The following is an 18,354-nucleotide window of genomic DNA, read 5'->3' as shown; positions in this document are numbered from 1 at the left end:
CGGTCTAGGGCATGTACGTTGGTTGCCAGCACATCCCCGGTAGGGGGTGTGCAAGAGGCAGCTGGTCGATGTTTCTCTCTCATTGGCATTTCTAGCTCTCTCTCTTTCCCTTCCTCTCTGTAAAAAAGAAATAAAATATATTTTAAAAAAAGAATGGAAATTTCTGGCCTTTGGGTAGCTGGTTGGTTAGAGCATCGTCCTAATATTCCAAAGATATAGGTTCGATTCTGGTCAGGGCACATACAAGAATCAACCAATGAATGCATAAATAAATGGGACAACTCTCTCTCTCTCTCTCTCTCTCTCTCTCTCTCTCTCTCCCCCCCCCCTCCACCCCCCGCCCCTTCCCTCCTGCCCTCCCTCTTTCCTTCTCCCCCTTCTCCTTTTCTCTAAAATCAATAATTTTTTTTAAAAAGGAAAAAATGGTAATTTTTAACCCATGTAAACTGTATAAAGAGAAGTGTAGTGATTCAGAGTTAACTGGATTAAGGGACTTGAACTCACTGTTTTGGACTCTTTTCTAAATGCCTAGGACTAGATGTTAGCCTTTTATCTAAGGCAGCAATTGCTAACTTTTCGGACCTCATGGACCACCAGTGGTCCACAGACCACCAGTTGGCAACCACTGATCTAAGACTCCTCCAAATGGCAGGATATATGGCCCCAGAATCCCTAGGGCAATAATTCAAAAAGAAAAAAGGCAACAATGAGATACCACTACATACTTATCAGAATGCTAAAATTCAAAACATGAACACCAAACACTGACAAAGATGTGGAACAACAGGAACTCTCATTCACTGCTGGTGAGAAAACAAAATAGTCAATTTGTTGGTTTGTGGGGTTTTTTTAATATATTTTATTGATTTTTTACAGAGAGGAAGGGAGATAGTTAGAAACATCGATGAGAGAGAGCCATCGATCAGCTGCCTCTTGCACACCCCCTTCTGGGGATGTGCCCGCAACCAATGTACATGCCCTTGACTGGAATCGAACCTGGGACCTTTCAGTCCGCAGACCGACGCTCTACCACTGAGCCAAACCGGCTTTGGCAATTGGTTGAGTTTTTTGGGTTTTTTTGGGGGGAGGGTTTGGTTTTAAACATTTTTTTATTTTTTATTTCAGACAGGAAAGGAGAGGGAGTGAGAGATAGAAACATCAATGATAAGAGAGAATCATTAATCGGCTGCTTCCTGCATGCCTCCTACTGGGGATTGAGCCTGCAACCCGGGCATTGGCTGGAATTGAATCCAGGTTCCCTCCATCCACAGTCTGACATTCCATCCACTGAGCCAAACCAGCTAGAGCAGTAAGCCACTTTGGAAGACTTTCTTACAAAACTAAACATAATTTAACTTTATGATCCAGCAATCACACTCTTTGCTATTTACCCAAAGCGGTAGAAAACATATGACCACACAAAAATATGCACAGGTATTTATAGAAGCTTTATTTAAAAATATATATTTTTTATTCATTTCAGAGAGGGAGGGAGAGGGAGAGAGAAATATCAATAATGAGAGAGAACCATTGATCGGCTGCCTCCTACATCCTCTCTACTGGGGATTGAGTCTGCAACCAGGGCCTGCGCCCCAATTTGGGAATCAAACTCTAACCTCCTGGTTCATAGGTTGATGCTCAGCCCCTAAGCCACAGTGGCTGGGCACAGCAACTTTGGTTTTAATTTCTAAAATGTGGAAGCAACCAAGATGTCCTTCAATAATTGAGTGAATAAATAAAGTATGGTACAATTATGCAATGAAGCATTATTCGGTGCTAAAAGAAATGAACTTTCTAAATCAGAAGTCAGAAAAACCTGGCCCTCTGCTTGTTTTGTAAATAAAGCTTAGTGAAACACAGGCATAAAAATATATAAAAAATAAACCAAATATGAAGCCATGAAATTACATGGAGATATCCTTAAATGCATATTGCTAAGTGAAAGAAGCCAATCTGAAAAGATTACATACTGTATGATTCCAACTATGTAACATTCTAAAAAAGGCAAAATGCTCTCTCCTAGTTTCATGAAATAAACCCAGAGAATAACTTATCTGCCTCACTGATGGCCCTATGCTCATCCTGGGGACCATCCCTGTGTCAGAATGCAATATGCTCTGGCCAGGTCTGTGTCATATGCCTATTACTATGGCTTGGGGTAGAGCCCGAGTAGTGTGGCCCTCAAAGGGAAGGGATAGAGGAGAGTGGTGGTCTCATTGAAAGAAGGGGGAAGAGTCCTGGGCAGAAAACACAACAATGGCGACGTCACCTGTATTATGTGTATATTAGAGGCCCGTGCATGAGATTCATGCACTCAGGGGGTGGGGGGTCCCCCTCAGCCCAGCCTATGGGAACCCTCGGGGGATGTCTGACTGCCGCGGAAGTGAGAGCAACTCCCACTGCTGCCACTGCACTTGCCAGCTGTGCCCTGGCTTCCAGCTGAGCAGCGCTCCACGTGTGGGAGCACACTGACTACCAGGGGACAGTTCCTAAGTTGAGTGTCTGCCAGTTAGCATCAAAAGTTGTCTCCTAGACAGCCATTGGCTCCTTACATTCACCCAGATTTAGTTCTGACTGGTCAGTTTCTATGCCAGTCAGTGTCTCTGGGCCTATCAACAGGGCCTGATTAGAAAGGCAAGGCTGATCAGCAGCCCCAGTGGAGGCCTGTAGTAGGGGTGTCGAACTCAATCAGAGAAGGGGCCAAAATCTAAAATCCAGCCTAAATCGCGGGCCGAATGGTTTACTGAACAGTCATAAACTGTCACTGTGATGGAAACGCAGCGGAGTGCAGTGATGACAGTGCGGTGCGGGCCACATTGCAAGGCCTGGCAGGATGGATTTGGCCCGCGGGCCTTGTGTTTGACACATGTGCTGTAGAGAAATGGAGGTACATCTGTTGGCCAGGCCAGGAGAGAAAGAGAGGCAAGTTCTGATCAACGGCTGCCACAGAGGCATCGGATGAGATCCTGCCTCTCTCTCTGCAGGTCTCTCTCCAAGCCTGATCCACAGCCCCCTAGGCAGTCAGTGCTGGGTCAGGGCACCAGTAGCAGTCCCAGTCAGTGCTGGGCCACGGCAGCCCAGCACTGACTTCCAGTCTGGTCTAGTCTTCAGTCATAATGGCTCCTTGTTATATATGTAACAGCATGGCTTTATTTTGAAAAAAATATGATTCCTTTCTATGAATTCCTGCTATTTATCCTCATTTAGTCCTTACTGTATAAAAATAAATGCACTTCTAACAGTAACAAGTAATAAAAATCATATCATTTCTCATTAACCTTTTATTTTTAACTTAGGTTTACAATCAAGAAACTGAAAAGATCATTAAAAAAATATCATTACTATCAATTTAAAAGTTTAAATGAAGTTCATATTAAACAAAATATAACACTATAGCCTATAATAACATCTTTATTTATATATACAAGAACTGTGTGCAAAGTGCTTTTCAAACTATAAAATAAGACTTTGGAATAGGATGCAAACAGTTAACCCTATGAATTAGTAATCCCTGTTTGTAATGAATCACAACTGCTTACTTTATTAATTTGCATTTTATTTTTTTATATTCTAAGAAAAAAAGCCACCATTTTTGATACCAGATTGATATCTAATTTTTAAAAATAATCCATGATCCATGGATCTGAACTTTTTTTCCCCTAAATTGAGGAGTTTTTAAAATATTAGCCCTGGCCAGTGATCTCAGTGGTTAGAGAATCAGCCCATGCATCTAAGGGCCTTGGGTTTGATTCCTGGTGAATGTACTTGGGTTGCAGGTTGGATCCCAGGCCCCACTTGGGGTGTGTGAGAGAGGCAACCAATTAAGGTGTGTCTCTCATATCAATGTTTCTCTCTCTCTTCCTCTCACCCTCCTTCTTTCCCTCCCTCCCTCCTTTCTAGTCTCTCTAAAAACCAATAGGAAAATTATCCTCAAGTGAGGATTAACAAAAAAAAGACACACAATCTTAGTAGATCCCTCTCTAGGGACACATTTTAATTAAGATGGGATTAAAAAAATAAAAAACATCAAATTACACGAAAGAAAAAAATAAGGAAAAAGAGTCTTGGGGAAAAGCAAATTGCATTCTTATACATTTTTCTTCAGGCAAACGAAGAACCACCCTCCATAAAAGAGATGTATTACTTTCTCTCTTATTGCAAACACTGAACACATGATGCTAAATCCAATATCATACATATCAAGAATGCTTAAAACATTTGCTACTAAACCTTTAAATCAGAGATACCTTTAAAGTACAAAGTACATCTAAATAAGCAGGCAGACAGGAAAAATAAGTCCAACCTAGCCGGTGTGGCTCAGTGGTTGAGTGTTGACATATGAACCAGGAGGTATGGTTCAATTCCCGGTCAGGGCATATGTCTGGGTTTCTGGCTCTAATCCTGTTAGAGGGTGTGCAGGAGGCAGTGGATCACTGATTCTCTCTTATTATTGATGTCTCTCTCTCTCTTCCTCTCCCTTCCTCTTTCTGAAATCAATTAAAAAATTATTTTTAATTCCAAACAAAGCCATCAAAGATCTAAATTACAGTCTTCTTTCTAGTTTAAATGTGATAAGTAGAGGAGAGAAACTGAAATTTATATTAATTGGGTATGCCTTATTCATATGGAAGTACATAGCCTGTTAGCTTACAGATCCTTTTAATAGCCCTATGAAATAGGCATCTCTCTAATATTATACCCCGATGAAAAACTGAGGCACTAAGAGGTTAAGAGTTCAGGCTGGGTAGTTTACCAGTTGCGGGAAAAAAAATTTCATGTGTATCCTTTTTGACCTTTGTAAAAACAGTATAAATTAAGGTCTTTCATTATATATTTCAAAGCACCTGGTGAAGCAGAAACAAGATAAACTCAGTTAAAGACAAATTATTACAAAGAAATAAATGTATATGATTTAATAAAAATCTTTTTAATGATCTGCAGGCTCAGAATGAATTTTCATACCTTAAGCCCATTCTTCATCTTTTCCATCAGTAAGTTATTTCTATTCTGTGAATCATTTGTAAAAACTAAGCCTCTTATACAGGGCTCTAGTTTATAATAATGTCTGAACACTAAAGTCAGAGCTGTGAACAACCAACAAAGATCATAAAAGTTTTCTACTTCTTGACATGGCAATTCAGTGACTAAGATATAAAGTCAATTTAATCTACTTGAAACTTACTTCTGATTTGCATTCTTTCTCATATTTAATTTAGAAAATTAAAATACCCAGTTATAAATCTAATATCATTATAACAACTGTACCTAAGCAGCTTATATTTTTCTATGGGAGATAATTAGGTAAACATGTTACCAAACAATAATTAATAATTTAATGTCCTTCAACTTTAAGGGTAGGGAAAATCTATGTATGCTTATAATCTAGTTGAGATTGATTATTCAAGTATCAGCAATATTAGTCCTTAAAATATTATCATTGTGTAGTGCAAAATATATATGTATATATGTACACAAACCAAAAAGTATTGGACAACAAAAAACAATGTAATAATCACAAACTAGGATTTTCTTATGAGCTCCACAATCCATTTCCTTCCAAGGTCATCCAGGCTTAGTAGTCTTCTTGAGTAAAATACCATTTTCTTTCTTCAGTTCAGTTTTCTTTAAAAAGAAAGTAAAAACCAATTTCCTATGAATAAAAATGCAGCCTGAATATGAAACACAACCCATGCCAAAGAATTCTCTAACATAATCCTAACATTCAAATTCAAAATAAAACCATAAACCCACAAATGAACCTTATAAAATTATCATGTCTACTGAAATTATTTCATGTCTATTGAAATAAAACTATTATTTATAGTTCAATAGGAAAGACCTAATTCCAAGTGCTAACATTATCAAATGGTTTGTAATAAATAATTTAAATATATATTCCTCCTCCCACAGCTTCTAAATTCTCAACTTTTTCTAGTTGGCTATTACAGTTCAGATTTTTTTTTTACATTATTTAATAATTTATGAAAATGGAAAGGCTGTGAAATAAAATAGCTTAATAAAACTTCAACAAGTTGACAGATGTACAGTCTGGACTATTCATTTAATTAATATATGTTATGTTATCTGTTTTGGGCACTGTGCAAGAACTGGGGATTTAAACATAAATGAGGCAGCTCTCAACCCTCAAAAGACCTCTTGGTTTGACTGAGGGGATAGGAAGATATATAAACCAACAATTCAGATATGCATCATGCGATGGTTTTAAGAGTGAATGAAGTATCAGAGAACTGGTGGGCTTATTATCACAAGACACAACAATCACATATGATCTGAGTTCTGAGAAAGGTTCCCCAAACTGTAAATAAAATGTCTATACCCTCCCAGCACTCAAGATGCCAAAATGGCTGAAACTGCCTCAGCACAGATTCGTTCCTCTACTCTGTGGAAATATTCATATACAATCCCTTTGGCAGGGGTTGTATGTGATATCCTATCTAATAAAAGAGTAATATGCAAATTGACCATCACTCCAATACACAAGATGGCCGCCCCCATGTGGTCAAAGATGGCCACCCTCATGTGGACACAAGATGTCCAGCCAGGAAGGAAAGTTGTGGGTGATCAGGCCAGCAGGGAGGGCAGTAGGGAGGGACCCAGGCTGGCAGGGGAGGGCAGTTGAAGGGGGTAGGGGGGTACCAGGTCTGCAGGGGAGGACAGTAGGGAGGGACCCAGACCAGCAGGGGAGGGCAGCTGTGGGGGACCCAGGCCTGCAGGAAAGGGCAGTTGGGGGGACCATGCCTGAAGGGGAGGGCAGTTGGCAGGGGGGACCAGGCCTGCAGGGGAGGGCAGTTAAGAGGGACCAGGCCTGCAAGGGAAGGCAGTTGGGGGAGGGGGTTACCAGGCCTATAGGGGAGAGCAGTTGGGAGGGACCATGCCTGCAGGGGAGGGCAGTTGGGAGGGATCAGGCCTGCAGGGGAGGCAGTTAGGGGTACCATACCTGTAGAGGAGGGCAATTAGGGACTACCAGGCCAGCAAGGGAGGGCAGTTAGGGGCAACCAAGCCAGCAGGGGAAGGGAGGTAGGAGTAATCGGGCTCGCAGGGGAGAGGTTAGGGGGTGATCAGGCTGGCAAATACAATAGAAGTGGTTATGGGCAATCAGGCAGGCAGGCAGGTGAGCATTTGGAAGCCAGCAGTCCTGTATAATGAGAGGGATCCCAGATTGGAGAGGTGCAGGCTGGGGTAAGGGATAGCCCCCTGCACATGAATTTCATGCACTGGGCCTCTAGTTTTAAATAATCAAATAATTCCTTATCCTGTGAACAAATCTTCTTAGTTATACTTCTTTGGCAGGAGTGATATTTTAAATAATCAGATCAACCCCAGCTGGTTGGCTAGAGAGATAGCCTGAGGACTAAAGAGTCCCGGGTTCGATTCCTGTCAAGGGCATGTACCTTGGTTGTGGGCTCTTCCCTGGCCAGGGCCCTAGTGAAGGCCCATGCAGGAGGCAACCAGTCAATGTGTTCCTCTCACATTGATATTTCTCTCTGTCTTTCCCTCTCTCTCCCACTCTCTCTAAAAATCAATGGAAAAATATCCACAGGGTGAGGATTAAAAATAAATCAATTAAAAATAATAATAATAGTAAATAATCACATCAATTTTCACTTAAGTCATGGCATAAAGAAAAAAGGCTCCTGCAAGAAAAAAGCTGCAGGTGGTTCTAAAGACTTAAGTACCTGAGCAAGTTTTTAGCAGAAATGTTAACTGAAAGGTGCTTGAACAGTTAGCAACACTTAACAAGAACCCATGTGATGCAGATTACTATACAAAGTCTTTCCCAGCATGGCTGGTGTGGCTCAGTGGATGAGTGTTGAAGTCACTGGTTTGATTCCTGATAGGGCACATTCCTGGGGGCTATGCAGGAGGCAGCCAATCAATGATTCTCTTTCATCATTGATGTTTCTATCTCTCTCTCTCCATCTCCTTTCATCTCTGAAATCATCTCTGAAAAAAATGAAAATATTTTTTAAAACAATCCCTCGCAGCTCTTCTCTTTTGTGGCCATCATAGAAGCACCATCAGTCAAAATGAAGTTCAATCCCTTGTGACTTCTGACCGGAGCTAGAACCATAAAAGGCATTTCACTGCACTTTCCCACATTCAAAGGAGGTTTATGTCTTCTCCTCTTTCCAAAGAGTTGAGACAGAAGTACAATGTTCGATCCATGACCACGCCAAAGGATGATGCAGTTCAGGTTGTTCAAGGACATTACAAAGGGCAGCAAATTGGCAAAGTAGTTCAGGTTTACAGGGAGAAATATGTCATCTACATTGAACCAGTGCCGCAGGAGAAAGCTAATGGAATAACTGTTCATGTGAACATTCACCGCAGCAAGGTGGTTATCACAGACTAAAGCTGGACAAAGACGGCAAAAAGATCCTTGAACATAAAGCCATATATCGCCACGTAGGAAAGAAAAAGGGAAAATACAAGGAAAAAAACAATTGAGAAGATGCAGAAATAAAGTAATATTATATACAACTTTCATTAAAAACTTAAAATGAAAAAAAAAAATTTTGCAGATTCATACAACTTGGGACTATAAATCCTAATCCTCTACATTATTCTCTTGACAGTGGGGAAAGAGACTGGATATCACTATCTTCAAAATCTTAGAATGTTTTTCAGCCTTTTAACAAAATATCTCTCTCCTTTTTTAAAAAATTAACTTGCAAAATGCAGGATATGATGTGATAGGGAAGAAAATACACAAAAAGCAACAAATAAGGGAATAGGAATAAAATTCTCTTTGCCCTAGCCCAGTGGTCGGCAAACTCATTAGTCAATGGAGCCAAATATCAACAGTACAATGATTGAAATTTCTTTTGAGAGCTGAAAACCAACTTTTGCGCATGGGCCACGAAGTTTCAATGGCACTGTACGTGTGTGTCCGCACATGGTATTTTGTGGAAGAGCCATACTCAAAGGGTCAAAAATCCGCATGTGGTTCGAGAGCCGCAGTCTGCCGACCACCGCTCCAGCCCATTGAATTCTACTCTGGTTGTACCACTGAGATTATTTTTCCTCCTCAGAAGCATAGGCCTGCCTTTTTGGGCCAGTACTATCTTCACCAGGTTCCACTGAAGAATGTTTCTCCTGAGATCCTCTCCTCCCCTACCTAGTTTTGGGTGGTTTTTTAAGGGTATGTTTATTAAAGCTGGGGACAGTAAAACAAGGAATGGCTTGGGATAGAAGCAACAGGAGAGACCTATGCAGGGCTGCTTTGACTCACCAAGAAATAAAATTCACAAGGTCAGAAGGGAGCCAAGGTGGGGCTGCTATTGGCTGACTGGAAAGTCAGAGAAAAAAGGACCTTGAGGACTTGGTCAGGGGGTTAGCCCAGAATAAGTTGCCAATGCTCATTGCTCCCCTGGTTACAAGTCTCCAAGTCTTGCCCTGACCGGTTTGGCTTAGTGGTAGAACGTCAGTCTGCGGACTTGGGGTCCCGGGTTCGATTCCAGTCAAGGGCATGTACCTTGGTTGCGGGCACATCCCCGGTAGGGGGTGTGCAAGAGGCAGCTGGTCGATGTTTCTCTCTCATTGAAGTTTCTAGCTCTCTATCCCTCTCTCTTCCTCTCTGTAAAAATCAATAAAATAAATATTTAAAAAAAAAAAAAACAAGTCTCCAAGTCTTCTAGGGTCCTTTAGAGTTTTAGGATAGAGACTTCACTCAAGCCTGGCAGGTACTGCCAAATGGTTAGAATGTTGGCCTGCACATCGAAGGGTTGCCAGTTCAATTTCTCGACAAGGATGTATACCTGTAGTGCAGGTTTGATTCTCCAGCGCAAATAAGGCACGTTTTGGAGGCAACCAATCATCTCTTTCTCTTTCTCTTCCTCCCTCCCTCTCTAAAAATCAACAGGGGGAAAAAATACTCTTGAGTAAGGATTAACAAACAAACAAACAAAAAACACACACACAAGAAAATTCACTTGAAAAGGAGATTCAAGTGGGTGTGCTACAAGGAAGGCTCACCCTACCCAGGTTTGTGTGTGTGTGTTTTAATATGTTTTACTAGAGGCCTGATGTATCAATTTGTACATGGGTGGGATCCCTCAGCCTAGCCAACGATTGGGGCTGATTGGGGCTGACTGGGGCTGATTGGGGCCATCTTACCCAGTTGATCAGGCCAGCCTATCCGGAGTAGGAGGGATGAAGGCAGGTTGGCCAGCCATGAGAGGTTGGCTGTGGGAGCGCACTGACCACCACCAGGGGGCAGCATTTGCATTGAGTGTCTTCCCCCTGGTGGTCAGTGCATGTCATAGCTACCAGCCAGTCATCTGTCCAGGGGTCACTTGGGCTGTTATATACATATATAGATTGATTTCAGAGAGAAAGGAAGAGGAAGAGATAGAAACATCATAATGAGAGAGAATCATTGATCAGCTGCCTTCTGCACGCCCCTACTAGGGATTGAGCCCACTACCCAAAATTGAACCTGTGACCCTTTAGTCCATAGATTGATGCTCTATCCACTGAGCCAAACCAGCCAGGGCCTACCTAGTTTTTAATGACTATGTTTCTGCTGAAAGCTCAGTATTTCCAAAGAAACTATATGACAGCAAATTTATGAATCTGGACAGACTGATAAAAATATCAGAAAAAGTAATTCATTAAGAGTAGTCATTTGGACTTAACAGGTCTGCTTTTAGTATTTAAGTCATAGATAATTTTTTTTAAAATATATTTTATTGATTTTGTACAGAGAGGAAGGGAGAGAGATAGAGAGTTAGAAACATCGATGAGAGAGAGTCATCGATCAGCTGCCTCTTGCACACCCCCTACTGGGGATATGCCCGCAACCAAGGTACATGCCCTTGACCGGAATCGAACCCGGGACCCTTCAGTCCCCAAGCCGACGCTCTATCCATTGAGCCAAACCGGTCTCGGCCATAGATAATTTATTATTATTATCATTATTACTATTATTTTCTCTTTTAAATTTAATTTTTTCACATTTTAATTGTATTTCTTTTTTTAAAATATTTTTATTTATTTCAGAGAGAGGAAGGGAGAGGGAGACAGAGATAGAAACATCAATGATGAGAGAGAATTATTGACTGCTTGACTCCTGCAAGGTCCCTACTGGAGATCAAACCCACAACTCAGGCATGTGCCTTAACCAGGAATCAAACTGTGACCTCCTGGTTCATAGGTTGATGCTCAACCACCAAGCAACACCAGCTGGGTACATTTTAATTGTATTTTATTTTTCCTATTACCTTTTATCCCCTCTATGCCCTCTTCCACCTCCACCATCACTTTCCACCCCACTCATGGATAATTTTAATAGCAGAATTATGAGGCTAGGTAACTGGGGAGAGGTGGCACTAGAAGAGACTGTTCAGGGCCTATTTTTTAACAGGTCTACAAGTGTTCTTCATATCACATATGGAAAGTAGATTTTTCTAATCCATTGCAAAGTAATGTGAGAAATTTCTTTTACTTTTAAATTTACATTCTTCTATCCTGGGGGATAGGAGGCGGGATCCAAGCCATGGAACTTATTACTATTGAGGTAAAAAAATGTTTTAAAGCTCACCACAAAATAGCCATTTTTGTTCCATACTAGAGGCCCAGCCTGCACCCTCTCCAATCTGGGACTCCTCAAGAGAAGTCCGAATGCCGGTTTAGGGATCGGGCCTAAACTGGAAGTCAAACATCCCTCTCACAATCTGGGATTGCTGGCTCCCAACTGCTAGCCTGCCTGCCTTCCTGGTTGCCCCTAACTGCTTCTGCCTGCCAGCCCAATCACCCCATAACCACTCCCTTGCCAGCCTGATCAATGCCTAACTGCTCCCCTGCTGGCCTGATTGCCCCAAAAGAACTGTTCTCCCTTGCTGGCCCAGTAACCCCCAACAGCCCACCCTTGCCAGCCCAGTCTCCCCTAACTACTCTCTCCTGCAGGCCCAGTTGCCCCCAACTGCCTTCCGCTGCTGGTCTGTTTGCCCCTAACTGCCCTCCCCTGCAGGCCCGATCACCCTCCCCTGCCAGCCATCTTGTGGCAATCATCTTTGACCACATGGGGGTAATCATCTTGTGCAAGGGTGTGCGGGTCAATTTGCATATTACTTTTTTATTATATATGATGTGTAGGATTATCTCAATGTGTCTGTTTGGGTCCAGATGCACATTTATTAGATAAAATTAAAGCTTTTCCATATCCTATGGCACTTCAGTTTGTCATCCTGCTAATAGTGAGCTTCAGCACACAGTTCTGAAAGTTTACTACATACCACACACTGTAGTAGGGATGAGGTACAGGATGGTCCCTATTTATGAGTAGGGCAAGTCATCTCCTGCCCACACTTTCCCCTTCCTAACAGGATTTCTTGATCTTCCTTTTCATCTCCAAAACAGACCAAGCTCCTCCAAACCATACACACTCTCTCTAATCTTATTTCTGAAACATTAGATTAAATATTGTTAAACCCTGCCAGATTAAACCTTGCCTAAATCCCCCTAAAGCAAAAATTTATTTTGAAATCAAACATGACTCTATCTCTAACCCATTAATTTATTACATATATAAGCAAATAATACATAAAAACACCATATTTCATCCAAACGCAGTCATTCAGTGCTATATAACTTGCAAATTGGAAGAATTAAACACCTAACATACAACAGAAAATTTAATAAAGATTCAATAATAACAAAGTAGAAAATTAAAAACAGGGAAGAATTTCTTCATTCAGAGACATCTGTAAATAACTGAAAGGGATATTTAGGAGATATGGTGTATGTTTACTGGTAAAGAATATTTTTTTAAATGTAATTTTAGACAAACTGCTATTTTGGGTGATTGCTAAAGCAATGTATAGTTTGCTTTTTCAGCCCTTAATAAAGTGACAAGATGCCTTAATCTTAGGCATAAATTATTAAGCAAAGTAAGTTTTTTGTCTTATGCCAAATTTATCTACCCTCCAACTCTGACTTTCTACATAGGAAACATGAAAGGGAACTATGAAATGCATTGCAAACTATATAAACACCTCGCTTTAGTGCCACTGTTCCCGGCAGCTTAAATTACTACCTGATAAAAAGGTCTGGTTCTTTTTTCTTTCTATTATCAGGGAAATCAGAATTTTAGAACTAAAGTCAACCACTGTAGGAAAAATGTAAAAGGTATGAAAGAAAAGATTTAAAGTAAGATCTATATCTTAACAACCAAAATGACTCATACACAAGAGGAGTAGGAAGGGAATAAATACTTGGAAAGCAAATTATGCTTCTGAAATCCTACTAAAGTTTTTCAAGTGGGCAGGTATATCAAACAACATATTTGGTTCATTTGTGAACATAAAGCAGAGAAAAAAGAAGACTAAAACAATTCACCTAATGTCACATGCATTTCAGTTTCTCTACAATAAAATATAACTGGAGCCCTAGCCAGTTTGGCTCAGCAGATACAGCACGGGACTGTGAATTGAAGGATCCCAGGTTCGATTCCAATCAACGGCACATGCCCAGATTGTGGATATGCAAGAGGGAGCTAATCCATGATTCTCTCCCATCATTGATGTTTCTATTTCTCTATCCTTCCTCTCTGAAATCAATAAAATATCTATAATAATAAAAGTGTAATCTGCTAATTAGACCAGACATCCTTCTGGAGCGACCTTCTGAATGAAGCTGGGGCTGTGAGGGAAGCCCGCGCCCCAGATGTGTGCTGGCCCAGGTGCCAGAAGGAAGTCTGTGCCAGCAGCCAGGGGAAGGAAAGCCTACTCTTGCATGAATTTCGTAAATCAGGCCTCTAGTATTTAAATACACAAACTAGGGGCCCAGTGCATGAATTTGTGCACCTTGAAAGGAACTTGGGCTATGAGTTGTGGTGGGCACAGGGGCAGGTCTCAGCCCATCCTCCATGTCCCTGTCTGTCTCCTCCTGCCAAGACCCACTTTCCCCTGTCTGCCAACAGCCTTGCTCCTGCCACTGCTGTTCATGTGCTGATGGCACCAGCCCTGCTTGCACCTGCTGAAGGCACGGAGCAATTGGGGCCAGTGCTAGAAGCAGGTGCAAGTGGGGCCGGCACCATTAGTGGGTATGAGCAGCAGCTGCTGCCCCAGTCACTCCTCAGAAGCAGAGGGAGATGGAGAAGCCCTAGGGGCAATCAGGGCCTACAGCCACCACTGGCACCCGCTGATGGTGCCAAGCAATGAGGACTAGCACTGGGCACCAGCAGTGGGTGAGACGAGTGGCTCCAGCACCAGCAGCAGGTGCGAGCAGGGCCATCACTAGGTATAACAGGCGGCTGCTGGCCCCGATCTTTCAGGAGCAGGGGGAAGTAGAGAAGCCAGCCATGAGGGGTAATTGGGGCCAGTAGCCACTGCTTGCACCCCCTGACTGTATCAAGTGATCAGGGCCAGTCTCGGGTGGAAGGAGTGGGTATGAGCAGTGGCTCCAGCACCAGGAGTGGGTGCAAGCAGGGCCAGCACCACCAGCAGGCGCGAGTGCCAGGTGGGACCGCGGTGTGTGAGAGCAAAGAAATTTCAGTAACCAGAGGCTGGCCCTAATGACAGTGGCCAGCACTCTGCCTTGGTCTGACGGCCACACTCATTTGCTTCACCATCCCACTATAGCCAACGCCAGCCATGTTCCACGCATACCCCCTGGTGGTGAGCGCATGTTATGGCGAACAGTTGTTCGGTTGTTCCACCACTCTGTCTATTTGTATGTTAACCTTTTATTATACAGAACTAGAGAACCAGAAAACAAAATTCGTGCATGGGGTGGGGGAAGGGTGTCCCTCAGCCCAGCCTGCACACTCTCCAATCTGGAACCCCTCGAGGGATGTCAGACTGCCAGTTCAGACTTGATCCCTGCCTAAACTGGCAGTCAGACATCCCTCTCACAATCCAGGACTGCTGGCTCCCAATTGCTCGCCTGCCTGCCTTCCTGATTGCCCCTAACCGCTCCTGCCTGCCAGCCTGGTCACTCCTAACCACTCCCATGCCAGCCTGATTGATGTCTAACTGCTCTCCTGCCAGCCCATTTGCCCCCAACTTCCTTCCTCTAATGGCCTGGTCATCCCTACCTGCCCTCTCCTGCAGGGTTGATTGCCTTCAACTGCCCTCCCCTGAGGCCTGGTCCTTCTCAACTGCCCTCCCTTGCAGACTTGTGCCTCCCAACTGCCCTCCCCTGCTGGCCATCTTGTGGTGGCCATCTTGTGTCCATATGGGGGCAGGATCTTTGACCACATGGGGGCAGCCAGCTTGTGTGTTGGCGTGATGGTCAATTTGCATATTACTCTTTTATTAGATAGGATAGAGGCCTGGTGCACAGAGGGGGCCAGATGGTTTGCCCTGAAGAGTGTCCCAGATCAGGGTGGGGGTTCCCATGGGGCGGGGCAGCCTGAGTGAGGGGCCTGTGGTGGTTTGCAGGCTGGCCACGCCCCCCGGAGACCCAACCAAAGGCCCTGGTATCTGGAATTTATTTACCTTCTACAATTGAAACTTTGTAGCCTGGAGCAGAGCCAAGCCTCCTGTTTGCTCTATGACTGGCAGCCATTTCTGTTTGAATTTGTTAACTTTCCATAATTAAAACTTTGTAGCCTTGAGTGAAGGCTTAGGCCAACAAGGGCACACGAAAAGCTTGGCTTCCTCCGTTGCCTGGGAAACGCCTCCCTCCTGCTCTCTGTGGCTGTAGCCATCTTGGTTGGGTTTATTTGCATACTTGCTCTGATTGGCTGGTAGGCGTAGCTTGTGGGTGTGGCTTGTGGAGCAGAGTGATGGTTAATTTGCATATCACTTTTATTTTATTTTATTTTTTTTATCAAATTATTATCTGTGCACGTATCTTACCATTGCCCTTCCCATCTCATATGTACCCTCCCTCCCCAGAGTTTTGTGTCCATTGGTTGTACCATATTACTCTTTTATTAGGTAGGGTAATTGGAGCATTTACACTAGTTTCTGATAATCCCTTCATCAGAAAAGGGCAAATGTTTGGCTTTTGCTTTTGTTATCAAATGTAATAATAAGAAACTTGGGTTCTTTGGTAGATTAACAATTCACCCATTATTATGTAAACCTGTATGTTTTAAAATGTATTTCTACTGCACTCAAAATTGTATTATTAAGTTCCCTATTTCTCTTGGTCACTTAATGGGAAATGGTGACAAAATAAAAAAACATAATCAGTGAGGCCAGCAGTGAGGTAAGCAATTTTTTATGGGCCCATCCATGGAAAGTAATTCAGTTTATATAGTGCCCAAAAGTGCTTCAAGGATTTTCTTGAACCCAACAGTTTTGGCCTCAAATATATATTTTTAAAATATATTTTATTGATTTTTCACAGAGAGGCAGGGAGAGAGATAGAGAGTTAGAAACATTGATGAGAGAGAGTCATCGATCAGCTGCCTATTGCAAGCCCCCCACTGAGGATGTGCCCACAACCAAGGTACATGCCCTTGACTGGAATCGAACTCGGGACCCTTCAGTCCTCAGGCTGACGCTCCATCCACTGAGCCAAACCGGTTTCGGCGCCTCAAATATTTCTAACCTAGATAATCTCAGAGCATTTTCAAAGATTTCAACCAATTATTCTCAGACTTATCTAAGTTACCTCCTAGCATCGCAAACTGGAATTCCTGATTCTCGAATAATATTATAATAATCCCTATTTCTAGAGAATGTTCAACTACAAACTGAGCATTTTCTGAAATGTCAATATCTATATTTCAAATGTATAGAGAGCATGCAGGAGCATGCAGGCTTTTTCTTCTTCTTCCTCTTTTTTTTTTTTTTTTTTTTTTTTTTTTTTAACCTATCTGTTGTTTTTCTTTAATCCTCACCTGAGGATATTTTTTCCATTGATTTTTAGGGAGAGTAGAAGGGAGGGGTGGAAGGAGAAAGAGAGAAACATCGATGTGAGAGACACATTGTTTGGCTGCTTCCTACACCTCTCCTGAATGGGGCAGTAATCGAACCTGCAATCCAGGTATGTGCCTTTTACTGGTCCAAGGGCTGACACCCTAACCCTCAGCAAAACGGGCCAGGGCTCCATTGTCTTTTTTATTAGCAAGGGGCCCAAAATAAAGATCAGGCTTCAAGAACATTGTTTCTTCATAAGCCATAAAAGTAAGCCTATAATCATTTTCTTATTGTTGTTTAAATCAAAGGTGCACAAATCCACCAGATGCTCTCAAATGAAAAAAGATTTAAGTCGAACAAGTACCTAGAAACCCACCAGGTATCATTATCAAAATAATTTCAATCTCAGGACCAATACAATATTGAGTATGACAATATATGGTGTCTAGTAATAATTAATGTCGTTTTTTAACATTCGTTTAAAATCTTGCTTGGCGTTGACTTGTATTGACATAACCTTCAAACACGTGGTATCTACAGAACGTGTGAAGTGCAATTAACAAGTTTTGCTTGAAAAAGTTTGTGTTTGGTTTGGTTTTTGTTGCAAAATTAGGGCTAAGAAGATGGCGGATGAAGAGCATATTCGGCACTGCATGCTTTACGAGTTCCAATTAGGAAGAAAAGCAAGTGAGGCTGCAAAAAACATCTGTAGTGCTCTTGGTCAAGATGCAGTTAGCGCCAGAAAATGCCAGCGTTGGTTTGAGAAATTTCGCGAGGGAAATTTTTCGTTAGATGACAAGAGTGGTCGAGGCCGTGTGTCCAATTTTGATCAAGAAGCTCTTCAAGCTCTTTTGGTGCAAAATCCTCAAATTACCCAACAAGAGCTTGCGACAACTTTAAATTGTTCACAAAAAACAATTTCCAATCAATTGCGTGCACTTGGCAAAGTCCAAAAGTTTGGAAAATGGGTTCCTCATGAGTTGACCAACAACAACCGGAATCAAAGAGTCACAATTTGCAGTTCGCTCCTCTCTCGTCAAAACCGTTTGCCGTTTTTAGAGCAAATTGTTACCGGAGATGAAAAATGGGTGCTGTATGTTAATTTGAAAAGGCGGCCTCAATGGTTGGACAAAAATGAGGCTCAAAAAAAGAAAAAAAAAAGAAAAAAAGAGGCTCCGCAGCCCACGCCAAAACCTGACTTGCATGCGAAAAAAGTGATGCTGTGTGTTTGGTGGAATTTTAAAGGAATTCTTCATTATGAACTTTTACCATCTAACCAAACCATTACAAGTGCAGTGTATAGTGCCCAATTGGAAAGGTTAGCCCAAGCTTTAAGAGAAAAAGAACCCGCGCTGATTAATCAGAAGGGCGTAATTCTTCACCATGATAATGCATGACCGCATACTGCAAGAATCACTGCTGAAAAACTGTGCCAGTTGGAATGGGAAGTTCTCCCTCAACCTGCATATTCTCCTGATATTGCCCCTTCTGATTACCATTTGTTTCGTTCTTTGCAAAA

At 42.4% G+C, this 18,354-nt stretch overlaps 1 protein-coding gene and 1 pseudogene across 8 annotated transcripts in view; one reads left to right on the top strand and one right to left on the bottom strand.

The window, feature by feature from the left end:
• Positions 1 to 3,395: 3,395 nt before the first annotated feature.
• ACBD5 (acyl-CoA binding domain containing 5) overlaps positions 3,396 to 18,354 on the bottom strand; it is a 63,318-nt gene continuing 48,359 nt past the window's right edge. For 7 of the 8 annotated variants that reach the window (XM_036458934.2, XM_036458924.2, XM_036458888.2 and 4 more), the window contains one exon: positions 3,396 to 5,650. In XM_036458934.2, the coding sequence (XP_036314827.1) occupies positions 5,563 to 5,650 (88 nt within the window). In that variant the 3' untranslated portion in view covers positions 3,396 to 5,562. The remainder of the gene's footprint in view (positions 5,651 to 18,354) is intronic. The other variant, XM_036458914.2, reaches the window with a different exon arrangement.
• LOC118730766 lies at positions 8,049 to 8,485 on the top strand (annotated as a pseudogene).

Source organism: Pipistrellus kuhlii, unplaced genomic scaffold (assembly GCF_014108245.1).
Source record: "Pipistrellus kuhlii isolate mPipKuh1 unplaced genomic scaffold, mPipKuh1.p scaffold_m20_p_1, whole genome shotgun sequence".
Taxonomy (NCBI): Eukaryota; Metazoa; Chordata; class Mammalia; order Chiroptera; family Vespertilionidae; genus Pipistrellus; species Pipistrellus kuhlii.
The sequence above is the reverse complement of the archived record's forward strand: the minus strand, read 5'-3'. Positions and strand labels throughout refer to the sequence as shown.